Below are 27,285 nucleotides of genomic sequence, written 5' to 3'. Positions count from 1 at the left end.
ACTGGATAGTCAGAACTTTAAGGGGGGTATTGAATAACATGGAGAGCCAAGAACCAAGAACCAACCATTCCAGATCCCCAGCAGGACCTACTTACCCTCTCTCCATGATCTCCATGGGGGCCTGGGGGACCCTGCAAGCCTGGGGTACCGGGAAGACCCTGGAAACACACACACACACGCACACACGCACACACACACACACACACACACGCTTAAGCCATAATATCACAAACCACAGCACACCACAGAAGACTAGCACTACCACCACGATTCATCTTTCAACCCTGACACACACGCACACACACACACACACACACACACACACACACACACACGCACACACACACTTCTCACTGTCTCTCTCGCTCTTTACAGCCTAGCAAGAGCTCGAGCTTCTTTCCATAAAGACATTTTTTCCCTCTTTAACGGTTCTCCATGTGTGGAAGGAGTCAGGAAGAAGAACGCGATACTCACCGCTGCGCCGGTGACTCCTTGGGGTCCTTCTATAAGCATCCCCTGGATGAGGAAAACATGGATACAGTAGCGATTAGGCCAGGCAGTAAATCTCCTGGCGCCCAAGCGAGGAAGAAAACCGAGCGTGAGACCGGGCAGCTTTCTGACCTCCACTTGAGAGCTTTCTAACCGTGCGCTGACTAGCTCTGACTAGCTACAGTGACTTGGTTTAGTAGCGGGACAGAGAATGGAAAATTGCACTGCTGCCAACCCTGCTAGCTGGGAGAAAGCCTCCATCTTGGAGGTGCGCTCACACAGGGTCGCACAGGTAAAGAAGTGCTGTTCATATCCATTGTCAGTACGTCTCCATGTAAAAAGTCCAACCAAGACCTGAGGTCAAGGTTCCAGCTGCTTTCTCCGGGTCTGTTGGAGATACGGCTCAGGGAAAGGAAGGCCTGATATCCTGCTGTATAATATGACCTGAACCTACTGTAATACCTACATGTACCTACCTATAGTAACTTACCATACTTAAACCTACTGCACCTAAACTTACAGTATCTTAATCTAGAATATACCTACCTACCCCTACCTGCCTACAGTACCTACAGTAGCTACCTACCTACTACTTATCTACCGACCTACCCTACCTACCGACGACCTACCTACCTTCAGTACACTACTGTACCGAGCTACCTACCTATCTACCGTTACCTACCTACTGTACCTATCTACCTACTGTACCTACCTACCTATGTACATACCTACCTACTGTACCTCCCTACCTACCTACCTTCCTACCTATCTACCGTTACCTACCTACTGTACCTACCTACCTACTGTACCTACCTACCTACCTACCTACCTACTGTACCTACCTACCTATGTACATACCTACCTACTGTACCTACCTACCTACCTACTGTACCTACCTACCTACTGTACCTACCTACCTACCTACTGTACCACTGTACCAACCTACCTACCAACTGTACCTATATTACTACTTACCTACTGTACATACCTACTTACTATATCTACTTACTGTACCTGCATACCTACCGGTACCTAGTAGGTACAGCAGGGAGGCTGTACCTACTAGCAGCTCTCTACTTACAGTACCTACCTACAGTACCTAAATCTACTGTACCTACATACACTATTCCTAAATAACATCCTAAGAGCCCAATCCACTCCTATAGTGGTGATAACCATGACGACACACATATCTTTGATGTTTAAAAAGGATGAAAGGAACTTTTTGGAGAGGGAGAGAAAAAAAAAACACATTTATAAAAACAAAACTCCAGAGATAAGCCGAGTCGCAGAGTGACATGCTTGGCGCGGGACGTTAGACTTACGGGCTCGATGACGGCCGGCTCACCCTTCTCTCCCTTCTCTCCTAGATAGCTGCCGCCGCCCACCTGCGCACACAACACAGACAGGATGAAGCCCCCTGGCGGCGACTGGTCCATGTTTATCCCTGAATGACCCCGTAGGGCCGGCCCGGGCGCTGCCTACAAGGCCACATCAAAGACGTGGACACCAGCGGTGTGTGTTGAAAGCAATGAGTCAGGGGTGCCCGGCCCAACTAGGTGTCCTGGCTTTAACAGGGGTCAGAATTTAATATGGAGATGTCGTTAAGAAGCTAAGAAAGGCCTTTTAGAATGCTGAGTAGTGCTATATGTGGTTAAAAAAATAGTTTTAAAGGTTAAATGTTTTTTTTATTTTCATGCGCCCGTAGGAAAAAAAACAGCCACAAGAATTGGTTAGTGAGACGCTATAATTTGGGCTTTGGTCTGACTGCTATTTATTAAGCCTTAAACCACAGGCTCCACATCAACATGAGGATTGTCACCTGACACTATTCACACACTGACTTCACACAAAGGGAATTCAGAAAGCACTTAGTGACCAAACCTCTGGACCAGACCTCGAGATTATGTACTGTCTTTGTTCGCTAGCAGCACACAAAACAGAACACCCTTCAACCGCCAACAGAGCGGTCTTCTGATGGTTAGGAGGAGGACACAGAATGACCGATGAGCACAGAAACAGGGGTTGGCAGCCCTGGCAGACGCAGACAGAGCCTGTATCCAGACAGGGGTTAATGATGTCACTTCCTGTCTCGGAGACGTCAGCGCATTGGGGCTGGAGGGGGGGAGGAGGGGGGGGGGCTACTGGAGAGTGGAAAAAAGCTACATTGGAGACTGGCGAGGGATCAGTCATAGCCTCTCATGGTGCGGAGACCTGCTGACAGACTGCTTAGTCATGATCAGTGTGCTCTTCCAGATCAAAGTACCAAGGAGGCTGAAATAAGGAGGGGGGGGGGGGGGGCTCAATAAACACCAGGGGTCACGGGGGTCATGGGGGTCGCGAGGGTCGTGAGGGCGTGTCGGCGCCGCCAGCTGGGTCAACGTGTGTTTGTTTGTCTAAAATGAGATGGTCAGAGATGGAGGAGGGTGAGTGTGTGTGTGTGTGTGTGTGTGTGTGTGTGTGTGTGTGTGTGTGTGAAACAGAAAGATAGCGTGTGGGTCAGACTGAGAAGGACGTAGCTCCAGATCTCGCCCGCCACCTCCGCCTCCTCCGGTCGCCGGTGCCCGCTCCACGGAGGACCGCCCACTTACGCTGCTCTCCGTGATGTCCGTCTCGGCCGGGACCCCCGGGCCGAAATCGTCCTCGTAGACGGCGCCGGTGGGCTTGGGCTCGGCGGGGGGGATGCCGTGCTCGTCGTAGTCGCCGTACTCGTAGTGGGCCCTGTCGAACTCCTTGGTGTCGTACTCCTTCATCTCGTACTCCTTGAAGTCATATGACTCGGCCCCGACGTCCACCGCCGTCTCCTTGGCGACCTCGGGCGCGGCCGTTTCCGCGGCGGCGGCAGTCGGCTCCGCCCCCACCTGCTCCACCCCGGTGATGTAATCGTCGACTATTTCCTCTTCGTAGTTCTGAGCCAATCGGAGCCGAGTTGGGACGAGCGAGGCCGGAGGGTGGGGGGGGGGGGACATGGAGGGGTGGTTAGTGATGTCATAAACCATGTGAATAGCTTCACAACTTTCACATGATTTCACAGTCCAAGCATTGGCGCCGATGCTTGTAACTATGTCAGATAGATAGTTAAACCTCAACAAAGTGAAAGTTCAGTCCAGAATTTTCACAATGTTGTAATGAGATTAGGTTTTAAAGTAAATCAGACAGTACTACAGTGTTGTAGTACGGTATTTACAGTGTTGTAGTACTGTATTTACTCATACACATACTGTAACACTCCCAGGCCTACAGTAGGACAGGATTTAAAAGAGCATTCTTTCGAATAAATCACAGACGCAAGTCAAACATGTTTAAGAACAAACATGGTCCGTGGTTAATTCAGGTTTAAGTTCATAGTTCAAGAATGACCAGCAGAGTTATGTGCTGCTGACCGGAGTGTGAGTGTGAACGGGTTCACTTCCATGTTCAGGAGGTTCACTTCCATGTTCAGGAGGTTCACTTCCATGTTCAGGAGTCGGGACGTGGCTCGGCCGCTCTCCTCGTCCGGTACAGAACCCTGACCTGTCGCTGACCCGACGGCAGCGCGGGGATGATTTAAGCTGGATCCACGGACCCGCGTCCCCGTTACACAACTGTGACCGAGCGGAAAAAAACGGGCCTCTCGCAGCGGAACGAAGCAGTGCGCCCGGTTAATCCCACCTCTTGTCATGTTTAATGAGCATCCTGCCTGGGACCGCCCCCGCTACCTCCCCTAAAGGTACATCCCGAGCCACGTCTGTTCCTGGCTGCCGGGGGCCCGCCTGCATATTGTTTCGTTTTACGCGGCGGATGTTCCTCGTTATGCCGCGTGTAATGCGCCGCTTCAGCGCCGAACGAACACAGGGTCTGGCCTGGATCTCCCGGGACGGGAGACGACGCGCCCGTTCCGTCGTTTCCACTCGTCGCGCTTCGTTAACCGGCGCGACTTTTTCCCATTTCCCCTTCGATCAGGATCAGCCTGATCCCGATGCGTTCTGACAGACGTCGACGGATTGTGTAAACAGCAGATCTACATGTATGACTTCGCCTCTGACAAAGATGGTATCAATTTAGAGAGAGATGCGTTGCGTTCGCTCGTCCTGCTTTCAAGTGCGTTTCTGCTATGAGGTAGTCTAATTAGGAGATTGCAAGACGGGTGTCGTGTTCATATGGATGGTTCCGTGAGAGACAAAACCAAGAAGAATGTTTCCTGGGAGGAGCACATGGACCACTTCCACCACAGCGGCCCCCAATCTGCTCCTCCATACTGCAACCCAGGGGGGCCCCAAAGACTCCACCAACTGGCCCCTTGAGTATTAATGTCCGTTAATAATGGAAATGTACTATACATGTCATGGTGGGGATTCTCACAAGCTACAACATAAGGTCTTCATATCACATCAGAGGATTGGCAAACATTTCCTATATTCCCTAAACAAGCATTAGGGGTACTGTAATGTTTTACGCCTGTTCTCTGCATGCCGACGCCGAGGTAATCAAAACACGAGAACGCGCGCTGTAAATCGCGCCGCGTTCGCCGTTTCTCACTGAGCGCCTCCTCGGATCTCAGGCCCTCCTCCTCCGACCCTCGTGACGGGCGCGTTGCCACGACCGCGACGATACCTGCATGAGGAGGGGAGGAGGGCGGTGACGGAGGAGAAGAGGGCCTACCTCGCCGGGGACCACCGCCGCCGCCGCCTCGCCGGTGGGGGCTTCGGGCTGACTGCCGTCCACGGCCGGGCCGTAGTCGAACTCGCCGCCGTAGTACTCCCCCTCCCCCTCCACGGGGGCCGCCTGCGGACGGGGGACAGGGAGGGGGGAGGGGAGGGGGGGGAAGAAAGGCAGGGGTCAAAAAAGCCGCGAGCGACGGAAGCCGTGCTACGAAAATGTAGATGTTTGTGAGGATCTTTGACGCCGATAGCTGACGGCAGGCTGGCAGAGGGGGGGAGGGGGGGTGAGGTGGGAGGGGTGGTTGGGGGTCAGAGGTCAGGGAGGATGAGAGACAGAAAAAACAAGAGAGGGAGAGAGAGAGAGGGGGGGGTGGGGGTGGGATGAGAGCCGAGAGAGAGGGACAGAGAAACGGAGACAGGCCTGGGGAGGGGAGGGGAGGGGAGGGGCTGTGACGGACGAGATAATGACACACGACCACACAGCCTGACAGAGGGCGAGCCAAGGACTGACATCAGTGACGGCAAAGACACCACATTAGACTGCCGTGCGTGTGCGTGTGCGTGTGCGTGTGCGTGTGCGTGTGTGTGTGTGTTCGTTTAATGTGTTTGTTTACCTCTTTCTCAGGTTTAGGTCCTTCAGTTGGGGCAGTCTCTGTGCCTACCACTCCTTCACTGTAGTCATAGAACTCATTGTAGTCATAGGTATTGTACTGGACATGACAAGAAGAGAACGAGCAATGAGTTACTTCAAACATGTAAACAATGGCCCTTTCACAAGAACAACAAAAAAAGGATCATACTATGTCAGTAAGACATATATTTACATGACTATGTGAGCTATCAAAGGAAAAACCTTCAATAGTTTTTCCGTTGGTTCGACACTTTCTTATACCATGCTTTCTTTTAGTCCACACATGGCCCGTAATTGTTGTTGATCCATCAGATCAAGCCAAGAAAGTTGATTTAAAAAGTTGCAAAAAATATTGCATCCATTATGAATGGAATAAACACAAATGATGTCAGAATAGTTCACGTATGGATGTAATGAACAATCCTTTTGAAGACCCGGTTGACCCCATTGACTTTCACATAACATTCTGGAGAGGTTCTTCTTGGCAACCGTGTACATGGCAGTAAAGTCTCTGTTTGCATAAAACAGGATGTTAGCGGGTTAATGTGGTGCCAATGAAAACTCATCTGCCTCCAGCCCCGTCTCAAACAGCCAAAGATGGCCTCCGGTCTCGTTCTAATGGGCTCTTTTTAAACCGAAGCCTCTAAATGCATGTGCGTTTTGTGGGTAAACATATAGTATGAAGGCTAACTAACTTAGAGTTTAAAGGTCAATTGAGGGGTTAAAGAGCTATACTATACTCTGATAAAGTATTCTAGTCAAATGACGTGTTCCCGTTCTGTTTTAGCATGGACGCATAAAAGCAAACCCCACAGCTCATGAAAGGTGTGTACCAGTGGAATATAAATGAATGACCAAGCATTGTCCAACAACCCATTGAGGCTTCTTTCAGTCCTTATCTTAATACCGTCTATAAAAGAGAATGAGCGCAGTCTGGGGCCGAGGCAGATGAAGTTAACAGGCTAGTCCCCTGATATCTCGTCTGTCTATCAGAGGGGGATAAATATTAGTCCCAGTACAACGGCTGAGCTCATAAAAATAATAAAAGACTCCGGGCCTGATGGCCTGGCTGCTCTCCACTGGCCGGGGAAGAGAGGCTGGAGAGAAGGACTGGCCAGTCAGCCTGAGAGAGGGGGAGAGAGAGAGAGAGAGAGAGAGAGAGAGGGAGGGAGGGGGGGGGGAGAGAGAGAAAGAGAGGGGGAGAGGGAGAGAGAGAGGGGGGGAGAGAGAGAGAGAGGGGGGGGGGAGAAAGAGAGGGGGAGAGGGAGAAAGAGAGAGGAAGAGAGACAGAGAGAGGGGGGGAGAGAGAGAAAAAGAGGGGGAAAGGGAGAGGGAGAGAGAGAGAGAGCGAGAGGGGGAGAGAGAGAGAGAGAGAGAGAGAAAAAGAGAGGGGGAGAGGGAGAGAGAGAGAGGTAGAGGGGGGGGGGAGAGGGAGTGAGAGAGAGGGGGAGAGAGGGGGGAGAGAGAGGGGGAGAGGGAGAGAGAGAGAGAGAAGGGGAGAGGGGGGGAGGGTGAGAGAGGGGGAGAGAGAGAGAGAGAGGGAGGGAGAGAGAGGGAGAGAGAGAGGGGGGGGAGAGAGAGAGGGAGGGAGAGAGAGAGGGAGAGAGAGAGAGAGGCGGAGAGGGAGAGAGAGAGAGGGAGGGAGAGAGTGGGGGAGAGAGAGAGAGAGAGAGAGAGAGAGAGAGAGAGTAGATTTATGAGCCTGGAGGGTTTGGCCAGGCCTGAGGCCGTCGCCACCACAGAGGAGAGTGCTAGATGAAAGCCATAAATATTGAAGTCTGCTCATAAAGTGCACACCCCCCCCACCCTACCCCCCCCCGCGCTTCTCCTCCAGACATGTGGCTGAATGCTGCAACAGATCACGGAGTGAGGGGTGGGGGGCATCTTGGCTCTCGGACCAGGGTCAAAGTCACGCTGTATGGAATGCGTCCATGACCCTCCGTCCCCATGCTGTCCCGGTGCTCACCTCCCTCCTGTCCTCACCTCCCTCCTGTCCTCCCCTCCCTCCTGTCCTCCCCTCCCTCCTGTCCTCAGAGTCACTCGGACAACATATCGATTCAAGATGCACGACGGAACATGTCTCGCATATCTTTTGGAGATTATGACTTCGGAGACAGATATATGCGTTTCATATCTTAAACATCTCATGGAGAGATACAGTATGTAATGTGGTATGCACATTGGAATGTAGCTCTTACACAAGCTGGATGGTGACGCTACATTCAAAATTGCGTAAATCTTTCTAAAGTCTTTCTAAAGACTCCCTATGGTCTGTTTAGGGCTGTCAAGCTTCTTGTCTTGGCACCGAGCAGAGAGCGGTGATGAAGCAACATTTTCCACAACCAGCCTCATCAGTCTAACGATCAATCTCTAGCTACAGCAGTCATAATTTCTTACACAGAACTATGTCTTATTTTTTCAAAACTGTAATCGAAATGCACCTTTTGCAGAGGAATAGCTCATTCCCAGGTATTGGGAGCTCGCGCTTTGGAAGGAAAGGCTCAAGATTTGCCTGCTAGAGGAGGCAGGGAGTCTGGAGAACTCATTAGTGATATAAATCACAGGGCCACTCCAAAGTGGGCTCAGACTTCGTGGCAGGGAGAAGGGAAAGTTTTTCCAGTGTGAGCTCATCAGTTATTTGGTGAAATACCGTAGGAAAATCTCAGATGGCAAGACGGGAATCGAAATACCGAATGTAAAAGACGAAAAAAAACGGACACAAAGCACCAAAGCACTGTATTTCAAATGGGAAGGGGTTGGATTGAGAGCCTTTGTGAAGTTATGTGATTAGTTCAGTGGTGCCAGCTACCATAAAACTGAGTGAACTAAGTAAGGCAGATGAGGGTTGCTTTTGAAATATGAGCGTCTCTATCAATGGACAGCACTAGGGGTTGAGGAACATGGACAGATAGGTGGAAAACATTAATTCTCTGTGAGAACTCAGTGGAGACTCTGACTCTCTCTCTCTCTCTCTTTCTCTCTCTCTCTCTCCCTCTCTCTCTGTCAGATCGCTTAGGCAGTTGGAGACCTCCGATGTTTCTACCTTACTAGATTGGCAGTCCCTGAAACATACCTCAACAAGCCCTAACATTGGCCTGTCGCCACACACCGAGAAACGCTTGCTCCCAACGTGTTTTGGAGCAACAGTAGGAAGTTGCCTCCGACTAACAAAATAACATTCTTTCTGGAGGTGACCTGTCCCACTGAACCTTCCCACGTAACCAAAGACCCCCCGACCGATCCCTCCATCCCTCCCCCCCTCCCTCCCTCCACCCCCCCCCCCCCCCCCCCAGACGCTGACCTCATCTTCTGGTTCCTGAGCCTGGGGGATGTCTTGGTGGGGGGTCTCACAGTCGGGGCTGTAGTGTTCACAGTAGTCGTAGGCCGCCCTGGGGTCCTGCACGATCAGCAGCTGCTGGATGTCGCCCTGTAGGAAGACGAGGAGGAGGAGGAGGAGGAGAGGAGGAAGAGGAGGAGGAGAGCACGTCGACAACAATCACTGTCACTTCAACACGTTTGCGCTTGGACACACGCTTGGACGTGATCAGACAGCACCACTCCTCTCATCAGACCAGCAGCAGTTTTACCGCGCCTCTCGGAGGTACAGTGAGTAGGAAATGTTCTCTCTGGTCTGGGCTCGGTCCAAAGAACTGGTGAACTGTCCTCATGAATGGAGGTCATGAATCCCAAGGTTGCAAATCAAACAATTATGCGACTGAAAAACCCATAGAAGATCTAGTATGTGTGTGTCGATAGCTGTGGTAGCCTGGGAATGCCAAATGCATCTGTTGGCCCGGTTCGCACATTCACCGCATCTTAAAGTCGAATCGGCTGTTGTCATCAGACAATCCAGCGATGGTTTCCTCACTGGTATGGGGAATATTTCCTGATGGAGTGAGTCAGGAAAGAAAGAAAGAAAGAAAGAAAGAAAGAAAGAAAGAAAGAAAGAAAGAAAGAAAGAAAGAAAGAAAGAAAGAAAGAAAGAAAGAAAGAAAGAAAGAAAGACAGAAAGAGAGACAGAAAGCAAACTGGGCCCTCAGCTAAGACAACAGGAGTGGGGCGAGGAGAGGTTGTGTCACACTCAGGTTCTTGGCGCGCCGCAGACACGAGGAGTAGGACGGGCGTCTGCAGCTCTTTCAAAAAGACTATTGTCCGGCCGTCGCCGCCCCCTCCCCCGGCCACTGAGGACGGAGGGTCTCGTTTCACAGCACCATCCTGCTTTACAGCACCAGGAATGGGAAGATAAATAACTAAAGTCTGTACTTATGTGAGAATATCTAAGGCCCGTCTGTTTTTCATGAACATTTGGAAAAGGAAATTAGATCCCCACTCCTTCCCTGTCTCCAAGGGCCCTCTCTGGAATGATCTTATCCCAAGGAATTTCTCCACCAGGAACTCTCTCTCTCTCTCTCTCTCTCTCTCTCTCTCTCTCTCTCTCTCTATCTCTCTCTCTCTCTCTCTCTCTCTCTCTCTGAGCTACTCTTGTGGAGAATGTTAACAACTGCCACCAGGCCAGACCACAGTGTACCTCAACTGACCTGGTCTGACCTGGTCTGGTTTGGTCTGGTCTGGTCTGGTCTGGTCTGGCCTGGTTTGGTCTGGTCTGGTCTGGTTTGGTCTGGTCTGGTCTGGTCTGGTCTGGTCTGGCCTGGCCTGGCCTGGTCTGGTCTGGTTTGGTCTGGTCTGGTTTGGTCTGGTCTGGTCTGGTCTGGTCTGGTCTGGTCTGGTTTGGTCTGGTCTGGCCTGGTCTGGTCTGGTCTGGTCTGGTCTGGTCTGGTCTCGTCTGGTTTGGCCTGGTCTGGTTTGGTCTGGTCTGGTCTGGCCTGGCCTGGCCTCGTCTGGTTTGGTCTGGTCTGGCCAGGTCTGGCTTGGTTTAGCTCAATGCCTGGGTTACATCGGGTTCACTGGACTCTCTCTCTCTCTCACACACACACACACACACACACACAGCTCAGCATAAAATAACTGGGTGGATAAATAAGTAGGCGAACAAGCTAGGCGGCTAAGATAAAACGCTGTGGAGGGAGGGTCCATCCTGGCGAGCAGGGTGGCCCCCTTAGAGGGAAACACATCCATGCAGATGACATTAAATTACAGGGGCTACATCTGTATGGACTTAACCCTCTGGAACGCATTATATATTCACAGCCCCGCGCTCCCGCCAAGCGTGACCATTAAAATCTCAACAGCTCGCGTTCCCCGGGCTGTTGACAACCCGCTGAGTGACGGACAGCACACGTAAACATCAAGTTTACGGACGCGCTCTACCTACGCGACGATAAGCCCGCAAACAACCGCTGTGGGGTATCTAAGTCCGATCCCAGCTCCACAACTCTCTCCCCGTCTAAATACCGCTAGCGATTTTGTTCCGAACGTATCATCTAGCACTCTTAAAAAAAAAAAAAAAAATTTAGGGCAAGAACCTCCGAAACCACAGCCAGAGAGGGAGATGGCGCAGTATATCAGCGCCGGTATCCGCTCCCGTGGTTACAGTACCGGCGATGATATACCGTACTGTCCTGGCTCCTGGCCCCGGAGACAGAGAGCGAGCCCTGGCAGAGCGACGCCATGATGGATCCGCTGTCAGGTCTACTGTATCGAGCGGCGCCGGCGGACGTTTACGGCATGCGTGCGTACGAACAGCTCTCCGCGGCGGCGGAGCCCGGATGGCGGCAACTTGAAACGGGCGCGTCGGAATCAGCGATTTATGAGGAGAGCAGAGGGGTAAGAGAACAAAATGGCCCCTGTCATGGGGTATTGTGTGAACTGTATGGTCACTCGCTGCATCTGTATTACATACCAACGTAAACAACAACAAACGCTGTGGAGTAAAGTGGATCCCCTCTGAACTGCATGATACTACTTACTCCTTATCCCTTACCACCTGTTCCCTATCTACCGTATGGGTCATATGACAGATCACTACAGGGTTTCCCCGAGGACTTAGAGCGCAGGCCGTAGGACTCTATAGTGGACGGATTGGTCACTCCCGCTCTGGGAAACCCCCGTAGTGACCAGCCAAGGCGGTGAGTTGCCAGGTTTCTGCTTCGCTTGTGTTGTTCCCTGGGGACTAAGGCCAGACCGCAGGACTCTAAAGTGGCCGAATGGGTCACTCCTGATCTGGGAGGAACACAAGAGCAGCTGGAACCTGGCAGGTCTGATCAGCTATAAAAGGGCAATAGTATCACTCCTTAGCGGAGCATGAAAGGGCGACACGTACAGTAGGCCCAGTTTCTAGAGCATGCGACCGTTGACCAAAAGATGCCACTACACTACACACTACACTAGCTCATGCATTGCATAATAACGACACTAACTCAAAATAACACTACACTAGCTCATAATTGTAATTTAATTAAGTTTACAATCAAAACCAAAACCACAAATGATTACATCATAGTTCAAAAAGACATTGCCAAGGATAACAATAAAGTCTCAGACTTATTTCCACTGTGGGCCTTGTATGTGGCTTAGGATAAAAGCAACTGAAATGCAATGGCACGAGCGCTGTAGTATGACATCAAAGGTGAGCTGCGGAGTTTAGGGGGGGATCAAACACACTAGCAGAGACAGAGGCCGATCAGAGATCATTACCTCACGGCCATCCGTCCCTGACGCCAGAGCGGGAGTTGACCGTGATCCCATGCCGCTCGCTACCGCACGACACTGTCCAAGTCGTCATCAGACTCGGGCCGCCCGGACTGTGTCATTGTTATGGATTTCTTTCTCCGCTCCTGCCACACCGCAGGGGTAAACTGCGACTGACAATCCCGTCTGCCGCGCCAAGTTTCCGTTTAGACGTGGGATGTGAAAGACGGAGATTAGCCAGGGTTTATGTTAGGTTTACAAGTTTTACAAACTTTACCAGCTTCTGGAACTGTGACATTTAGCGCTAATGATTATACAGCAGGTTAACAGAGAGTCCGTCCCCTTGTAGCAAAATGCTAGCACATTGTGGGTCTGCTCATCCACTGGGAGTTCTCAGTAATTACATGCCTGAGAGCTATTTGTAGGGGTCCAGGTGTATAGCCACAGTGCAGGTCAACTTAGCAGATTGAACACCTGGATAATATTAATAAATCTTTAAAATCGTGTTTGGAAATACGCCGAAGGCCACAGCTGGGCCAGAGAAAAACAAATACACTCACGTCTCTCTTCCAAGCTCCGCCCTCGATGAAGTTACATGATGGAGACACAAACACACACAGACATACACAAGCACACACACGCACGCACACACACACACACACACACACACACACACACACACACACACACACACACACACGCAGGGGATGTGGCAGGGGGTGTTGAAAGTGATGGCTGATGGGTTAGCCATACAAACTACTATTTATGTCTGGAGATTTTCATCAAAACTGACCGACAAACTGTACTGACTAACAGAGTAGTGACACATCTGGTCTCTGGCACTCCCTGAAAAGGAGGCGTAAGGAGCTAAACTGCATAAGACATAGACCAACTGTCGAGGTCACGACCTTCCTCCATCAGCCTATGCACCAATCACAGCCCAGATATGGCCTGCCGGAGAGAGATGGAGAGATACTGCCTGCTGCTCACCCGACCGACCAGAACCTCTCAAGCTCCGCTCTGTAATTACGGTTCCGAGAGGACTGCCAGGTATGTCGGCCTGTCACCGACGTGACCTGCCCCCGACCCTTGGTACAGCCCCGGGGGTCAGAGGTTAACCCTGACTAGAGCTACGCATTCATACTCAGCCCCCTCAGTAGTTACTGCTCATTCCTGTGCCACAGTCACCGACATGTAACCCCCCTTTTGTGTTTTGCTTCAGTCGAGCACCTGAGCCAATGGGACATGCATCTGTTTTCTCTTTCAGACGCCCCCCCCGACGTCCCCCCCCCCCTCCCTCTCACCCCCCACAACCATCCACACCCCCACACCCCCAACTGTCCACCCCCAACTCGATACCGCGATCCAAACACCGCGCCCGACTGATCCCTGGGAGGGGAACATGCTGTGTCGAGATACTCTCATCTCCCCGAACTGCACACCAGGACGGCAGTTTTAACTAAGGAACAGAGATAGAAAAAAGAAGAAAGAAAGAACGAAAGAAAGAAAGGAAGAAAAAAAAGGAGTCTATAGTAATGTCCTCCAGATTTTTTTTTTGTTCCCAGCTTTCATCAAACACAGAGCTTTGTGGTCAGCGAGGGGGGATGGGGTTTCTTGGGGGCAGACAGATGCTATGCGCGGATCGAATATTAATGTATTTTCCCGGCAGTAGCTCACGACGGATCCGTACTCCGGATAACAGTCGGGGAGTTCAGCATCTGCCCGGCCTTTCCTCATGTCCGTCCTACTTCTACACCCCCCCCCCCCAACCCCCCACCCCCCCGATCAGCATGGGTTAGCACCGAGCCGCCAAACAGCTCGCCAATTCCTCTGGGGCCGGGGCCGGCGTGTTTGGTTAAGGTACGAGGCACCTGGAGGGGGGGGGGGGGGGCGGAGCTTGAAACTCACACACAAGGGGGCGGAGCACAGGACGGAGGAAGGAGATGGGGGGGGGGGGGGGGGGGGGGTTGGTTGTAACATCTGATGAGAATTGTCGGGTCGGGGGCGGGGTGATGACGGATGGCGGGTCTCATTGGCTGGGAGCCACAGGCGGTGATCTCTTCTGTTCTGGAGAGTGTGTGTGTGTGTGTGTGTGTGTGTGTGTGGGGGGGGGGGGGGGGCACAGAGTGTAAAGCTCTGCTGGGGGGGGGGGCGGGGGAGGGGTTGGGAGTTAGTAAACATGTGTTACTCAACCACTGAACACAAGGTAGAACTTTTGATACAGTATTCCATCATCTTCACCATCATCGTCATCTCCTCTTTCCTTCATTAAGGAGTGTATGGCCTCTGTCAATGCTGTAATTACTGATGAATACATTGGCCAAGAGGAGCAACTGGGGGGGTCTGGGGGGGGTTGTAGCATTGACTTACAAACTCATTACCTGTGTCTCATGACAATAATCAGCGAGACAGCTGTATGCTAGCAGCCACTCAAGGAGAGAGTTGTCAGATTCCATGGAGCAAGACTTTACTGCCTGACGAAATGTATTTGGATCTACCTGGTAGGAAACTTTCTCTCTCTCTCTCTCTCTCTCTCTCTCTCTCTCTCTCTCTCTCTCTCTCACACACACTCTTTCTCTTATTTTCTCTTGTTATTATGTCTGTTTCTCTTTGCTTTTACTCTCTCTATCTCTCTGTCTTCTGTCTCTCTTCTACCCCCCCTCCCCCCCCACACACACACAGACACACACACACACAAACACACACAAACTCACACACTCCTTATGGAAAAAACAGAGAGAGAGAGAGAGAGAGAGACGGAATAGCGCCGATGATTTCAGCTCTGCACATCTTGTGGCTTTCATTTGCGAGAGGAGGAGACGAAAGCGTTCGGGGGCCCGGTCAGCGGCCGTATCTTTTAACCAGCTGCGAGCGCCGAGCCAAGACAAAGCACACGCTGGTCACATTTTCCCCTCGCCTTCCTTCACTCTCCCTTTCCTTCCAGCCCTAACACCTGGTTATGCAATCTGCCACAGTGAGGTAGCCATATGCTCACGGCAACAGCGACCACGTCCAGGAGAAGACGGGTCTGGTGCTGTTCGCAGTATCAACCTCCTCACAGCCTTCCATGAAAAGGCTTGATGCTCGTGTTTCTCCTTATATCTGTACGGTGACTGGCGGTGGTTCTTGATGACCTCTGAGTCTGTAAACTTCCTCTGACTGGTGAAATGGACATTCATGGCAGTAAAGTACTAGTTCTTACTAGTTCTTAGTAACGAGCAGACACGCTACAGGAGAGATTGACTGTCTGGAGACTAAAGTAAATCTTTCACACAGCTTGTAGAACTAGCAGGCGATCGCGTCAACACTGTACTTCGCACAGACGCGTAGTTTGGAGAAGTAACAAAATGCTGACAGTTACAACATTTTTTATGACCATATCGGATGATAATCTCATTGTTGACTGCGCTCGATGTACGATGGCCGTCTCCGAGGGTGTGTCTTGTTTGAGTGCCACACCGCAGGATGTCTGACACGTGTCTTGTGCTGTGGGATAATTGGTATCAGGAATCAGAGCAGCTAATTTGCCAGCATCACCTGACCCTGCCAAATGTTGCAGGGAAAGTGAGACGCGCCTCTTCCGCCAAGGCTGACTGGTAATTATGTCGTAGTAACTCGATAAGACCTTCAAGAAGAGATAAGAGATGTGTTGCATGTGTGTCCATGCTGTACTGTCTACTAAAAACTTTGAACAATAGATAAGTATCAAACTGTTCTGGAATGGAAGTAGAGTGTGATTGCACATATTGCTGCAATTGTACTATTTTAATATGAACGAACCAGAAAACCTGCTTTGTCTTAATTCATTATATCCCTAAAACCTCAGTTGAAACAGTACAAATCTTTGCAGTTTCAAGATAGTTGTAATCCATGTTGCTGCTGCCACAACAAAATGTGCTGAAAGGATTAACATTTCAAATTGGCCGTCTCTCAACATCTGCATTTGTCAGTCTCCTCCTACACGACTACAACCACATACGTGTTGAGATGTAAGACTTTGAACAGGAGGGGTTTTTGTCGGTTGGTCATTAGTGTGGCGTTTGCTTACAAATAGCCAGATTGTAATCAACAAACATGAAAGGCTATTAAAGTTGAGGTGGGAATCATTTCAGCTGAAGAAATAGCTCTGAAGTCCCCGTTTTAGCCACCACATCTCAACTTTGGGGCTATTTCAGACAAAAACCGCTTTGGAAGGTGCTAACCGTCTACCCATGGGACAAACAAAATCATTTTCTCTTTTTCTTGTTTCTAAACAGAGGAAAAAAGCCCAAATTGCTCTATAATTCCACCCCATTTAGCTAAATTAACATTAAACATAGAACGCACACACAAGGCCAAAATTGGCAGTAAACCTGAATTTAAAATATTCACAGTGAATGTGTAATACTAATTGGATAAAAGCTAACCCTTACTGATAGGTATGGCTACAGTACATTGCTCACACTTAATTCTCGCCCCAATATAGCACTGTACAATGTGCCCTAACAGATGAGAACTCAGCCATAACAAGCGAAGCTGGATATTGGGAGACCTGAGTCTTATTTTGCTCTGACCTCTGACCTCTTCCAGCCCTAGAGCCAGCATTAACCAGCATTAAGATATCCCTAGCAACCAAGCCAGGAAGCTTGGGATCACACTTTCAAGTGGCTCGACTGTTCAAAGACGCCTCTGACCTGCAGGCAAGCGTTTAACAGGCTGTTCTTGTTAGCGAGCATTCCTGTAGCACACATCAAAGTGTGGCCCATTGTCTTGTGAGCTAGCACGCAGCTCACATTTTCCACAGAGCTCAAAGCTACCTGTGCTTAAACTATCTTAGCAGTTCAGAAAATTCGTCAAACAACGGACTGGTTAGCTCTTTCCAATAATACCAATAAATGGAAGTCAAAGCTACAGTATGCACAATTTGCTTTTACCCTGAAATGTCCATTATGACTTACTGCTCAATCCCTATTTCCAAGGCAAAGAGAACTTTGAAGCAAACAGCTGGAATTTCCAGATACACTACACAAGTGTCATTGTCACGGTCCATAAAAACACCACTGATTAAAGAATCCTATCAAAGGCAAATTAAGTCCTTAACCTAATTACTATACTCTTCGCTGAGAGCAGCTATCATTTCAGTATGGAACTAATGGCAACCAATCAACTTAAAGCTCCACTGAATGAGGATCCGCCGAATATCACGAAAACGAAAGAAGCGGCTGACTCCGAGATACAGAGGAACCCCAGAGAGTCTTTACCTCGAAGACGTCTTCGTCGAGGATCCTGGTGCCGAAGACGGTGATGCCCTCTGTGCTGATGGTAGCTCTGTCACTTCTAGCAAGCGGCCTGGTCAGCTTCTTCTTACAGTCCACGATGATGGTCACACTCTTCTTCTCCACACTGATGGCTACACGATGCCACCTGAGGAGGGGCGATGACAAGAGACAGGTCGCAGGGTCAGGAGGATACGAGAGAGGACATTGGATTTGGGTTTTCGGGAAAGAACGCAACCTGCGATTTAGATAAACTGTGCTGTTGAAACATGGGGTCTGGATGGTGATTTTAGTATAACACAGGGAGAGAGAAAGCTAATACTTGATCAACAACAAGTGCACTCATACAGACAGGCTTACCTGCCCTTTTCATTTATTCATTTATTCATTTCATATAGCAGAGAAAGCACCCCCTTTTGAATCAGTTACTGTAAGATACTGTGCTTTTCAACTCACTTACAGTATGAGCACATGTTATTCTGATGCAACCTTAGAGAGTTGCATCAGACATATTATTTGAACCACATTATTTGACATATTTGAACCAAGTGTTTCAAATTAGTCAACTGTCAGGATATATTTACTCCACAGACATTAAATAAACTCAAGCCCAATGTTTTACTACAACTCGACATCAGACTAAGAACAATCCCATCTCAGAGCTTGAAACCTGGATTGAGGACCACAGGTCTGGTTTGATCAGCCCAGCCTCAGAACATGACCAGAAGCTACCTTTACACATGTGTAATAGTTCACCAAACTCAGGGAAAAACTAAGAAAAGTCTTCGAGACCCCCATCACCCACAGCCGGGTCCCGGCCCGGTTGAGACCGCCTCGCCGGCGTATCGCCGGACCGCCACTTACTTGCCGTCGGCGAGGTTGATGGAACGGAAGAGCGGGTACTCCTCGGGGGCGGGCTTTCCGTGCTGGTCCTCGTACAGGAAGACGGGGGCGCGGCCCACCTCCACGCCCAGCTGCTGGATGCCCTGCTGGTTGTACACGGACAGCAGGAAGGACTGGAGGCCGGCCTTGGGCTTGATGGTGAACATGATGGAGAAGTCCTCGGGGAACGCGCCTCCTGACGTGGGGAGAGGGAGAGGAGAGGGTCGTGGGTCGGACGGATCGCTGGAGAGACCCGCGGGTAGCCGTTTCACAAACGTATAACTGAGTCATCGCTAAGCGTTCGTGTGATGAATGACAACCGTTTTGAGATTTGTATCTTTGTCGAGGCTGTTTGAAGTGCAGTACATGACAGGCATTATAAAGATTAAGCACAGTTTAAGCACTATCAGTTAAAAATAGCAGTTGGCTATGACCAGCAACGAGTGAGAAGTGATGTAGCGGCTGCATTAATTTTACTGGCCGTGTGAAAAAGAACAACTTGTCACAAATGTAATTCTCTGAACGTTAATAAAGTTCCCAGAAAAAATAATAAGCTACCGGTGATAAAATAAAAGCCCAACTGTGTTCCTCAGACTGTCCGTCACCACCCTCCCACCCCACCCCCCCCCAACTCCGTCACCACCACTCAGCAGTATTCTCCACAGAACGTTCCAGTCTTTAAACCAAAAGGTTTGCACGCAATTACTCTCAGCCAACAATCACAGAAAATGTGAAATCTAATTGTTAATGTGATCTCCCACTACTTGGCTGTTTTTTTTCCTTTGCAGGTGAGCCAATTTGGAAGATACCCAACACACTGGGGACATGTATTTAACAAGACTCTGTTCCCAGTAAATGTAGACAGTACCCGATTATTATGGAGCTACTGGACAACTTTATCTGTTCAACAATACAGAGTGCATTCTAGAACGTTCTTCGTTCTTTACCCTTGCCCATGCTTGGTGCTTGGTGTAGGCCTACTCTGCTGTGCACTTAGCACCAATTTGCCATCGGCTCAAACCACAAGGATGGAACCGATGAATATCTCAGTCCGACCTGTCAACAGCTAGTTTGTACAGTTAGTTTGTATGAGTAACGGCCCGTAGTGCTTCCTGCTATACTGTAGTTTATTATGATCACATCTTTAGATCAGCTACGAGGTAGCCGGTCTCAGACAGTAGCCAGCTCAGTGGAAACAGTAGGCTACCAAAAACCTGTTTGTTTCCCCAGCTGAAATGGGAGTCGGTCCTGAAACAATAAATATATGCTTATTCTCACATCAGCGGCTGGGCACTGGCCCCTCCGCAGCCCTGTCTATCGGAATCCAGTCAGAGGAACGCCGGCTGACGTCCGCTCCCTGCCAAACGCGGAGCACTGAAAACCTCAAGCTACCAGATTTGTAAAAACGTCACTTTTCAAGATCCAGATCAATGTATAAAATGTCGCCGTTGATCAAATCTGAGCGGCAGCTAGAAGCACTGGTCAGAGCACCAACTAGTCAGCACACATGCATGGTGGTGATAGAGAGAGAGAAAGAGAGAGAGAGAGAGAGAGACAGAGAGACAGAGAGAGTGAAAGAGTGAAAGAGAGAGAGAGAGACAGAGACAGAGACAGAGACAGAGACAGAGACAGAGACAGAGACAGAGACAGAGACAGAGACAGAGACAGAGACAGAGACAGAGACAGAGAGAGAGACAGAGAGAGAGACAGAGAGAGAGACAGAGAGTGAAAGAGAGAGAGGTTACCTGGGAAGAGCTGCTTGGTAGGAGCGCTGATCTGGGCCTGCTTCGCCACGCGGAAGGCTACGTCAGGTTTGGATCCTCTCCGGACCGTACAGAAACCGGCCGTTTTCCGTATCCCCTCCGGAGAGCTGTGAAAGTCCAGCGCCTTGAGTACATCCACAGGGTCAGCTGTAGGAGGAAGGACATTGAGATGGTGGAGATAGGAAACTGCCATCGCACATAACACAGAAACTAACACAGCTTTAACCTCAGAATACGAAAGTTCAGTTCGGCGAAAAAACAGAGATTAAATCTATCATTCAAATGCACATTGACATTTTCACCACATCCATTGCTTGGTCACTTGCCTGTTCGCCAGATCTGTCAACTCAACCAATCGGGTTTTTATGAGGAACTTGAGCAGTGCGGCAGTAAAATTGCTCTGAGCCGTCCGCTGGGTATAAATGGGCCCCCTAGTCCTGTTCCCAACTACAAAGCCCTGGGGTGCAGGGATAAACCCCAGCGGCCCCGCTGCTCCATGGGCTTTTGGTGGAGAGACAAGCCCAGTGGGGGGTGACTTTTATTGGCAGTTTAACTCTGCAGCTAGGCCCTCTCCTGTTAATGGAACAAAAAACTACATCACTGCCACTCTGACTGTCATACTCTCTCACAAACACACACACACACTCTCTCTCTCTCTCTCTCTCTCTCTATCTCTCTCTCACTCTCTCTCTCTCTCTCACTCTCTCTCTCTCTCTCTCTCTCCCTCTCTCTCTCTCCCCTCTCTCTCTCTCTCTCTCTCTCTCTAACAGCCTGAGGCACATCATGATTTACGGAGTGATTATTCAGAATTTCAGGAAGCCTAATAGCCTTAGTTTAAAAGGAGCACACTTAACTTACACGACAAAGTCTCAGTTACCCGTTGATTTATCTACAGTAGCTCTGTCTAGAGTTCACCTTTGCAGCCGTAAAGATAGAAAAGAGGAAAAGTAAATTATAACTTAAAGGTCATGACTGCGGCTATAGATAATACTTAAAGTACCAGGATGTAGAACATCTGAGGACTGTCCACTAAAATTTGTGGTTTGAAAGAAGCCTTTGAAGCAAACGTCTGAGCCAGTTAGGCCTTGCTGCATGCCTATACACAACCCTACGATCACTATCAATCAAACTATTCATGCTGAAGTTCCTACACTACATCTGAACATTTATTTCTCAGGAGATTTAAAGATGGTGTTTGGACATCATTACATACAATACTCCACCATGCATACATACATTAAGTACAAATACAAATGAAAATGTAGGAAGTTAAATACTTGTTACACTCTGGATAGGTGTGTTAAAATGTATAGAGTAGAAAAGTATACAAGGTTATTGACTATAGTGCAATGAGACATAATATTTTCCTCATTCTGCAGGGCACAGACAGTTTTTAATAGGGTGTTTCATGTCACTTCCATTATGTAACTGGTATGCAACTCTGACAATGACGATACATCTACCACACAAAACCATTTCCACCACACAATAGCTACACAAACATAACATCCTAATTAAAATGTCAATTCCTCCATCTGCATTCCTTGTTTAGCCTCTCTGACCCTGCGGAGAGTTTGTTCAATTGATTTCCATGTCAGCATTGACAGCTCTTTGTTTCTTCAGATCCCCAACATCCCACGCAGCTCTTAAACAACCCAGCGAGCAGCGCCAGGGAAATCCACGCGAGGAGCCGTCAGGAGCACTGGTGCCAGATCCGAGAGCTCCCATCACACGGCTAATCATCAAATAGTCTCCGTTTCACAAACACTTTCTCACAGACCGACTGCATTCAGAGATTCCGCTCTAGCCATACCCAACGACACACGAGGTCGGGATAATCTCGTCTGGACATCACGCCCCCGCTGGCCGTACAGTAGGTTACGTCCTTCAGTGGGTCACCAGACAGGATGCAGCCTCCTCAAAGGCCCAGACAATAAACAATAGCTCAATGACAGCCAGATGATAGTACCACTAGGAATCCTTTAACACAAAGGCCTTAACCAGGACTTGCAATCACACAAATCACCAAAAAAGGGATCATAATGAAGGCTTTCTTATGGTCCATGATAGAGTAGGTTTCACCGTCTGACTTATAATACTCCATAAAACAGAATAAAGCCAGGTTGGAGTCTTAGCCAAAATACACAGCAGTGAGAACTGTAATTCAAGATTCTAGGAAATAAAGTGTCATAATTTTTTCCAATACACACGGCATTCATCAATTCATTGATTCACTCCTGTTTAAAAACATATCTTTTTCACCACAGGAATTTCTTGATGGTATCTCGTCTCTCTGAAGAAGCCTCGTCTTACATAAATTATCATCATTCTCTCCACAAGAACCGTCCAACGTACTCTATTTCACCCTAACCTTGACAAGTTTTAAAACAATTGTAAATGTGACAGTTTAAGTCAAAGCCAATATGTCAAAGTCAATAGGATTTTCATCACCAAGATACATCACTGTTTACGTTTTTATCCCCCCCCCCCAACATCTGGCGTGTGAAGACAGGAAGTGCTGATGCCGCAGTTCCTGTTCCATCTCAGTGGCCAGGTGGAGGTCTAGGGGGCGGAGTCAGCGAGCATGTTGAACACATTATGGAGCTGGCACCCCTCCCTTATCCTGCCAGCCCCCCCTAACCCCCCCCCCCCACACACACACACACACACACAGACACCTAAACTTAAACACACTAAACCAGAAACACCCCAGCCTCACAGCTCAGACATGACCAGATAACATTTGCAACGTTTAATCAAACCCCTTTTATTCAGCCAGATGATCTTGAATGTGTCTCTATTTTACATTAAGCTCCTTTTCCATTTGAGGACATCTGCTCTGAGAAACAGAGCTCAAGGCCAGTGACTCTTATTTGATTTCAGTGAATCACATCCACATCGGATACACCCTGGTTTATGGTCCACAGAAATGCTCTCAAGAGAGACATCAGGCAAAACACAGTACCAGCGAAATACTTTCATAAGAACTGTCTAATCTAATCTAATCTAATCTAATCTGTCTAAAATCAACAAATCTGTGAAACTTGAGAGACGCTTTAATTAATTCAAAGTCGATGTGTGTTGTAAATACACAGAATCTACTGTTTTACAAAACCAGATGTGAGAAGAGACAGGGGGGTTGATTGTGCTCAGAGGACAGTCGTGGGAGTTTACTGCTCACTAGTGTACATGTTGGATATGTACTGCCATTGTTGGGCAACTTTTACTCACTCATTTACTAAAAAAAGAGGGGGAAAAAGAAACAAAAAACCCCACAAAATGCCTCATGAAGAGAAAAATAGTTTGCAGCTCCTCTTTATATTGTCCAGAGTACAGAGCTACTGGTTCTTAAAAAAAGAGCCTGAACTAAAGGTCTCTTTGTGAGTTTGAGAATGCCTTTCTGCATTGCTGCATACCTCGAGGGCTCATATATTCCAGATGTGCTGAATTGGCCAGGAATTGCCCCCCCCCCCCCCGCCCCGCCGCCTCAACCCCCACCTCCCCTCCGCCTCCCCCGCCACCCTCCATCCTACCAAATCACCCCTCCTCACAGAAGCGCTAAAAAAGCAGGCAATATCCCAACACCAAGGCAGCGAATGGGCATGCAGTGAGCTTTTAAGAGCATTGCATCCTCCTAGCGTTAAGATCGCATCTTGACAAAAGGGGGTAAGGAATGTGGCTAGCCAAAAATGCTAACAGCTTCTCAGCAGTAAAAAGGCTATCTGGCAGACATGTCTGATGGGTAACCCGCATCGCAGTGACACTTCTGACTGACTGCTTTGGGAGATAGTGATGTACTACCTGCCATGTGAACAAGCCACTATCACGGCAGACGAGCACATTTCTCTCTGAGGGAGCCCTGCACGTGTTGACACGTGACACTGTTAAAAATCATCCAAGATAAGTGGTTTCCGAGACAGCAGCACACCTATTTAAAAAGAAAAATGTCAATGACTGTAACTCTGATGCAGTCATTTTACAATTAAAGTCTCTTTTCAGACGGAAACAGATACACAACCATTTAGAAAGCCTGGAAGCTATGTCTAGCTCCTTGACACATCTGATTATCTCATCTCTGGGCATTTACAGTAAGTACACTCTTTTGATTAAAGTTTTGCCTTGAAGGCGACGTTCAAATCCCTAACATTTGACTAGCCTGTGGGTTTGGGTCTCAGTCTATGGGTACCTCCTTGGGATGTCTGCCTCACTGGGCTGTTTCTGTACACTGCCATCTGCTGAGACTTGGCAGTGTAAGTGGCAATTACAGTACATTGGAAAGCCTGTAAATGTTTGCTAGCACATCATACAATTATGGCTAGTTTTAATATCAGACACAGAGAAGAAGGACTGACAATGGGCAAGTCGTGCCGCTGTGGTATTTCTTTCATTTTGGATATCTTCAATTCAATACGTTGTTTACAATATGGCTCATAATGATCAGATAGTTATTTCATCATTATTCAGATAGGATTGGTGGAAGGGGGTGGGGGGTTGATGGAGCCAGACAGGAACTGTCCAGAATGCATTGCATCCTGGGAGGAGACTGTGGCACATAGACTAAGATGGCAATCTGCTGTGTCATAACAACACAAAACAGCAGTTGAGTAATTAATGTTTATCAGTAAAGCACGCAGTGCTGGCTGGGTAATTCAGCATATTCTGTGATGAAGATCTGCAAGGATTAATGAAGTGGGCCAATAATTGAATCATAAATCCATAAAATGATGGCCTGTCTCCAATATAATATCATGTAATTGTGAATGGGATGAAGTAGCCTACCTAGGCCTACAGTATGAAACACCATCATTATCTCCTTCCTAGTTTAATTTTTTTTGTCTATGGTTATCCAAACAAAATACACAACGTCATTGAAAAACCTTTATTCCTTTGCAAAGGACTATAGTCAGAAGAAAGCAGCAGTTGGTGTGACCTACATATGTAGGCTAGGCTACTCATAAGTGGGGGGAAATACACCAGAGATCTTTTTTCCATCAACGCCCCTTATTGGACTTGGTGGGAACCAGGATAGTCTGGAGAAACGGTGATCCTTCTGGCCAGTATGTAGCCTACTTCACTTCTACAATATAGCATGACGACGTCCACAGTGCCTATAGCCTGCTGCATTTTATTTTATGGTGTAACTAATAAGGATACATTAATCAATAGGGCACACAAATTGAGCAATGTAAACCCCCCCAGAGCATGGAAGGTTATCTGATATCGAAGAATATTGACAGCTGTCAGTTTCTAGAGTAGCTAGGCTAGCCTCGGTGCGCAAGCGGCAAGCGCGTCGCCTGTAGCCTATTCTTTATAGCGAAATGGGCTACCTTGCAAATTGAAAAAAAAGCCGGAAAAAGTTGATCAACAATGTTGCCAGTTTCAAATCAACATTGTTTTCAAAGTCCCACATGTCGTAAAGGAACCCAGCAAAAACAAGACAAAACTGATGCATAAAACTAGGCTATCCATCGAAGATGAACAGTCCAGAAAGCACATCAAGCTAAGTGACCGCACAGCTTCAGTGGCTAAAGGATTCTGAGGCAGTGTGGCATTGCTATTTAGACCTGACCCACACACACATACACCTAGCCTACATGTACACCTAGCGGCCCTCGATAGCAAACAAAGAATCGTGTGTTTGTCTTGTGAACTCTTTAAAAGTGTCGCGGAGAGAGCCCTCGGCGCAGTTTGATTGCAGTCCCATCATTACATTGTGCCACGTACCGCTCAGCTGGAGGTGACCGCACCTGAACGGTGCCATACCTCGGGTAGACCTACACTAGCCTTAGTAGCTGAGAGGAGCATCTTCATCATGAGCTTGAAAGTTGGCACTCCTGTCTGTTGGATTATGTTAAATCACTGGATCTTGAATACAACAAGGACATCCATCTGTAGCCTACGTTCATATAGTCTTATAGACTTTTTGATAACAAAAATAGCTCGCACATAGGCTAATAGTGGCACAGTCAATAGCCTATAGGGACACTGCATAACATACATTCAGTTTTATCAGTTGGCCATGCTGGTTGTCAATAAGTGTTGTGAGGGTGACCCTATAGGTAGCCTATCCTACGATGCGGTGTCATCACTTGATGGGCAGACTATAGGCTATATAGCCTATGGCAAGAATGTCCCTCAAGGTGAATGGAGCGGCAAAAGAAACGTGTCCTTCACATGACACTTCTTACCTGCTCTGACACTGGCGGCTTGTAGAATTAAAGTTAGAGTGACGACAGTGGTGAGAGTGGAATTCCAAAGCCACCTTTTCGTTTTCCACCTTGTGGACCATCTTTTCATCTCCATGGTGAGTGCCCAAAGTTGTAGGAAAAAAGGGCGACTTTATACAAAATGTTGGTCCCTTCCCACAATCCACAAAAATATGTGATATATTTTTTACTACAATGCCATAAGTGTAAATGGTATTGTTTTCTTCGTACAGCCAAACTGGGCCCTTCTGATCCGCTCCCCCTAAGCCCAGCCCTCAGACTGAAGGTGGACGGGCTTTCATGAAAAAGCGGAGAACCCTTCGATTCCCCGAGAGCCGCGCGCGCCGCTGGGAGGCTGGACAAGCGGCATAAAACCCGAACCGCGATTACAGGAAACTGACATCGGAAAATCTCCCTCTTAGCAAATCACCGGGCTTGAAAGTTGTCTCAGGACCCGCCCATTTTCTTGCAGAGAAGTTAGAGGTCCTTAGTTACGGCACCCGGTCCCATCATTTTATCCAGGCCAAGCCTTTGCACAATTTCCAATAACAATAGGCCTAACTTGTGAGAGTAATGAGGAGAAAAAGACTAATAATGATTTAAAAACAGAAAAATGTGTTGAGATACCTGATCTAGGTCTTTCAAAAACAAATTATCTAATTTATTTTTTTATTAGAAAATGCATCCTTTGACATTGGCTGGTAATGAAATGAAATCTAAATGAATATTGGTTATTTCAGGTATTTCCTGAATGCATGAGCGATATGAGAAGGAGAGATTGGATAGTTTTATGAGTTGGCCAAACTGAGATAGGAAAGCGTCATCGGCCAA

General features: G+C 48.5%; 1 protein-coding gene across 1 annotated transcript in view; it reads right to left on the bottom strand.

Annotated features, from left to right (window-relative positions):
- The window catches only part of LOC311315681 (collagen alpha-1(XI) chain-like), a gene marked incomplete at both ends in the record, with an annotated part of 68,053 nt that extends 41,502 nt beyond the window's left edge, over nucleotides 1-26,551 (bottom strand). Inside the window, 11 exon segments of the mRNA XM_084446385.1 lie at nucleotides 92-158; nucleotides 475-516; nucleotides 1,815-1,877; nucleotides 3,081-3,398; nucleotides 5,131-5,253; nucleotides 5,744-5,839; nucleotides 9,062-9,187; nucleotides 17,589-17,751; nucleotides 18,468-18,681; nucleotides 20,231-20,395; nucleotides 26,437-26,551. Of these exon segments, the coding sequence (XP_084302511.1) occupies nucleotides 92-158; nucleotides 475-516; nucleotides 1,815-1,877; nucleotides 3,081-3,398; nucleotides 5,131-5,253; nucleotides 5,744-5,839; nucleotides 9,062-9,187; nucleotides 17,589-17,751; nucleotides 18,468-18,681; nucleotides 20,231-20,395; nucleotides 26,437-26,551 (1,492 nt within the window).
- Nucleotides 26,552-27,285: the final 734 nt, after the last annotated feature.

The sequence above is a fragment of the Borostomias antarcticus genome (genome assembly GCF_949987555.1).
Source record: "Borostomias antarcticus genome assembly, chromosome: 12".
Lineage (NCBI taxonomy): Eukaryota > Metazoa > Chordata > Actinopteri > Stomiiformes > Stomiidae > Borostomias > Borostomias antarcticus.
This window is presented reverse-complemented; position numbering and strand designations above follow the sequence as displayed.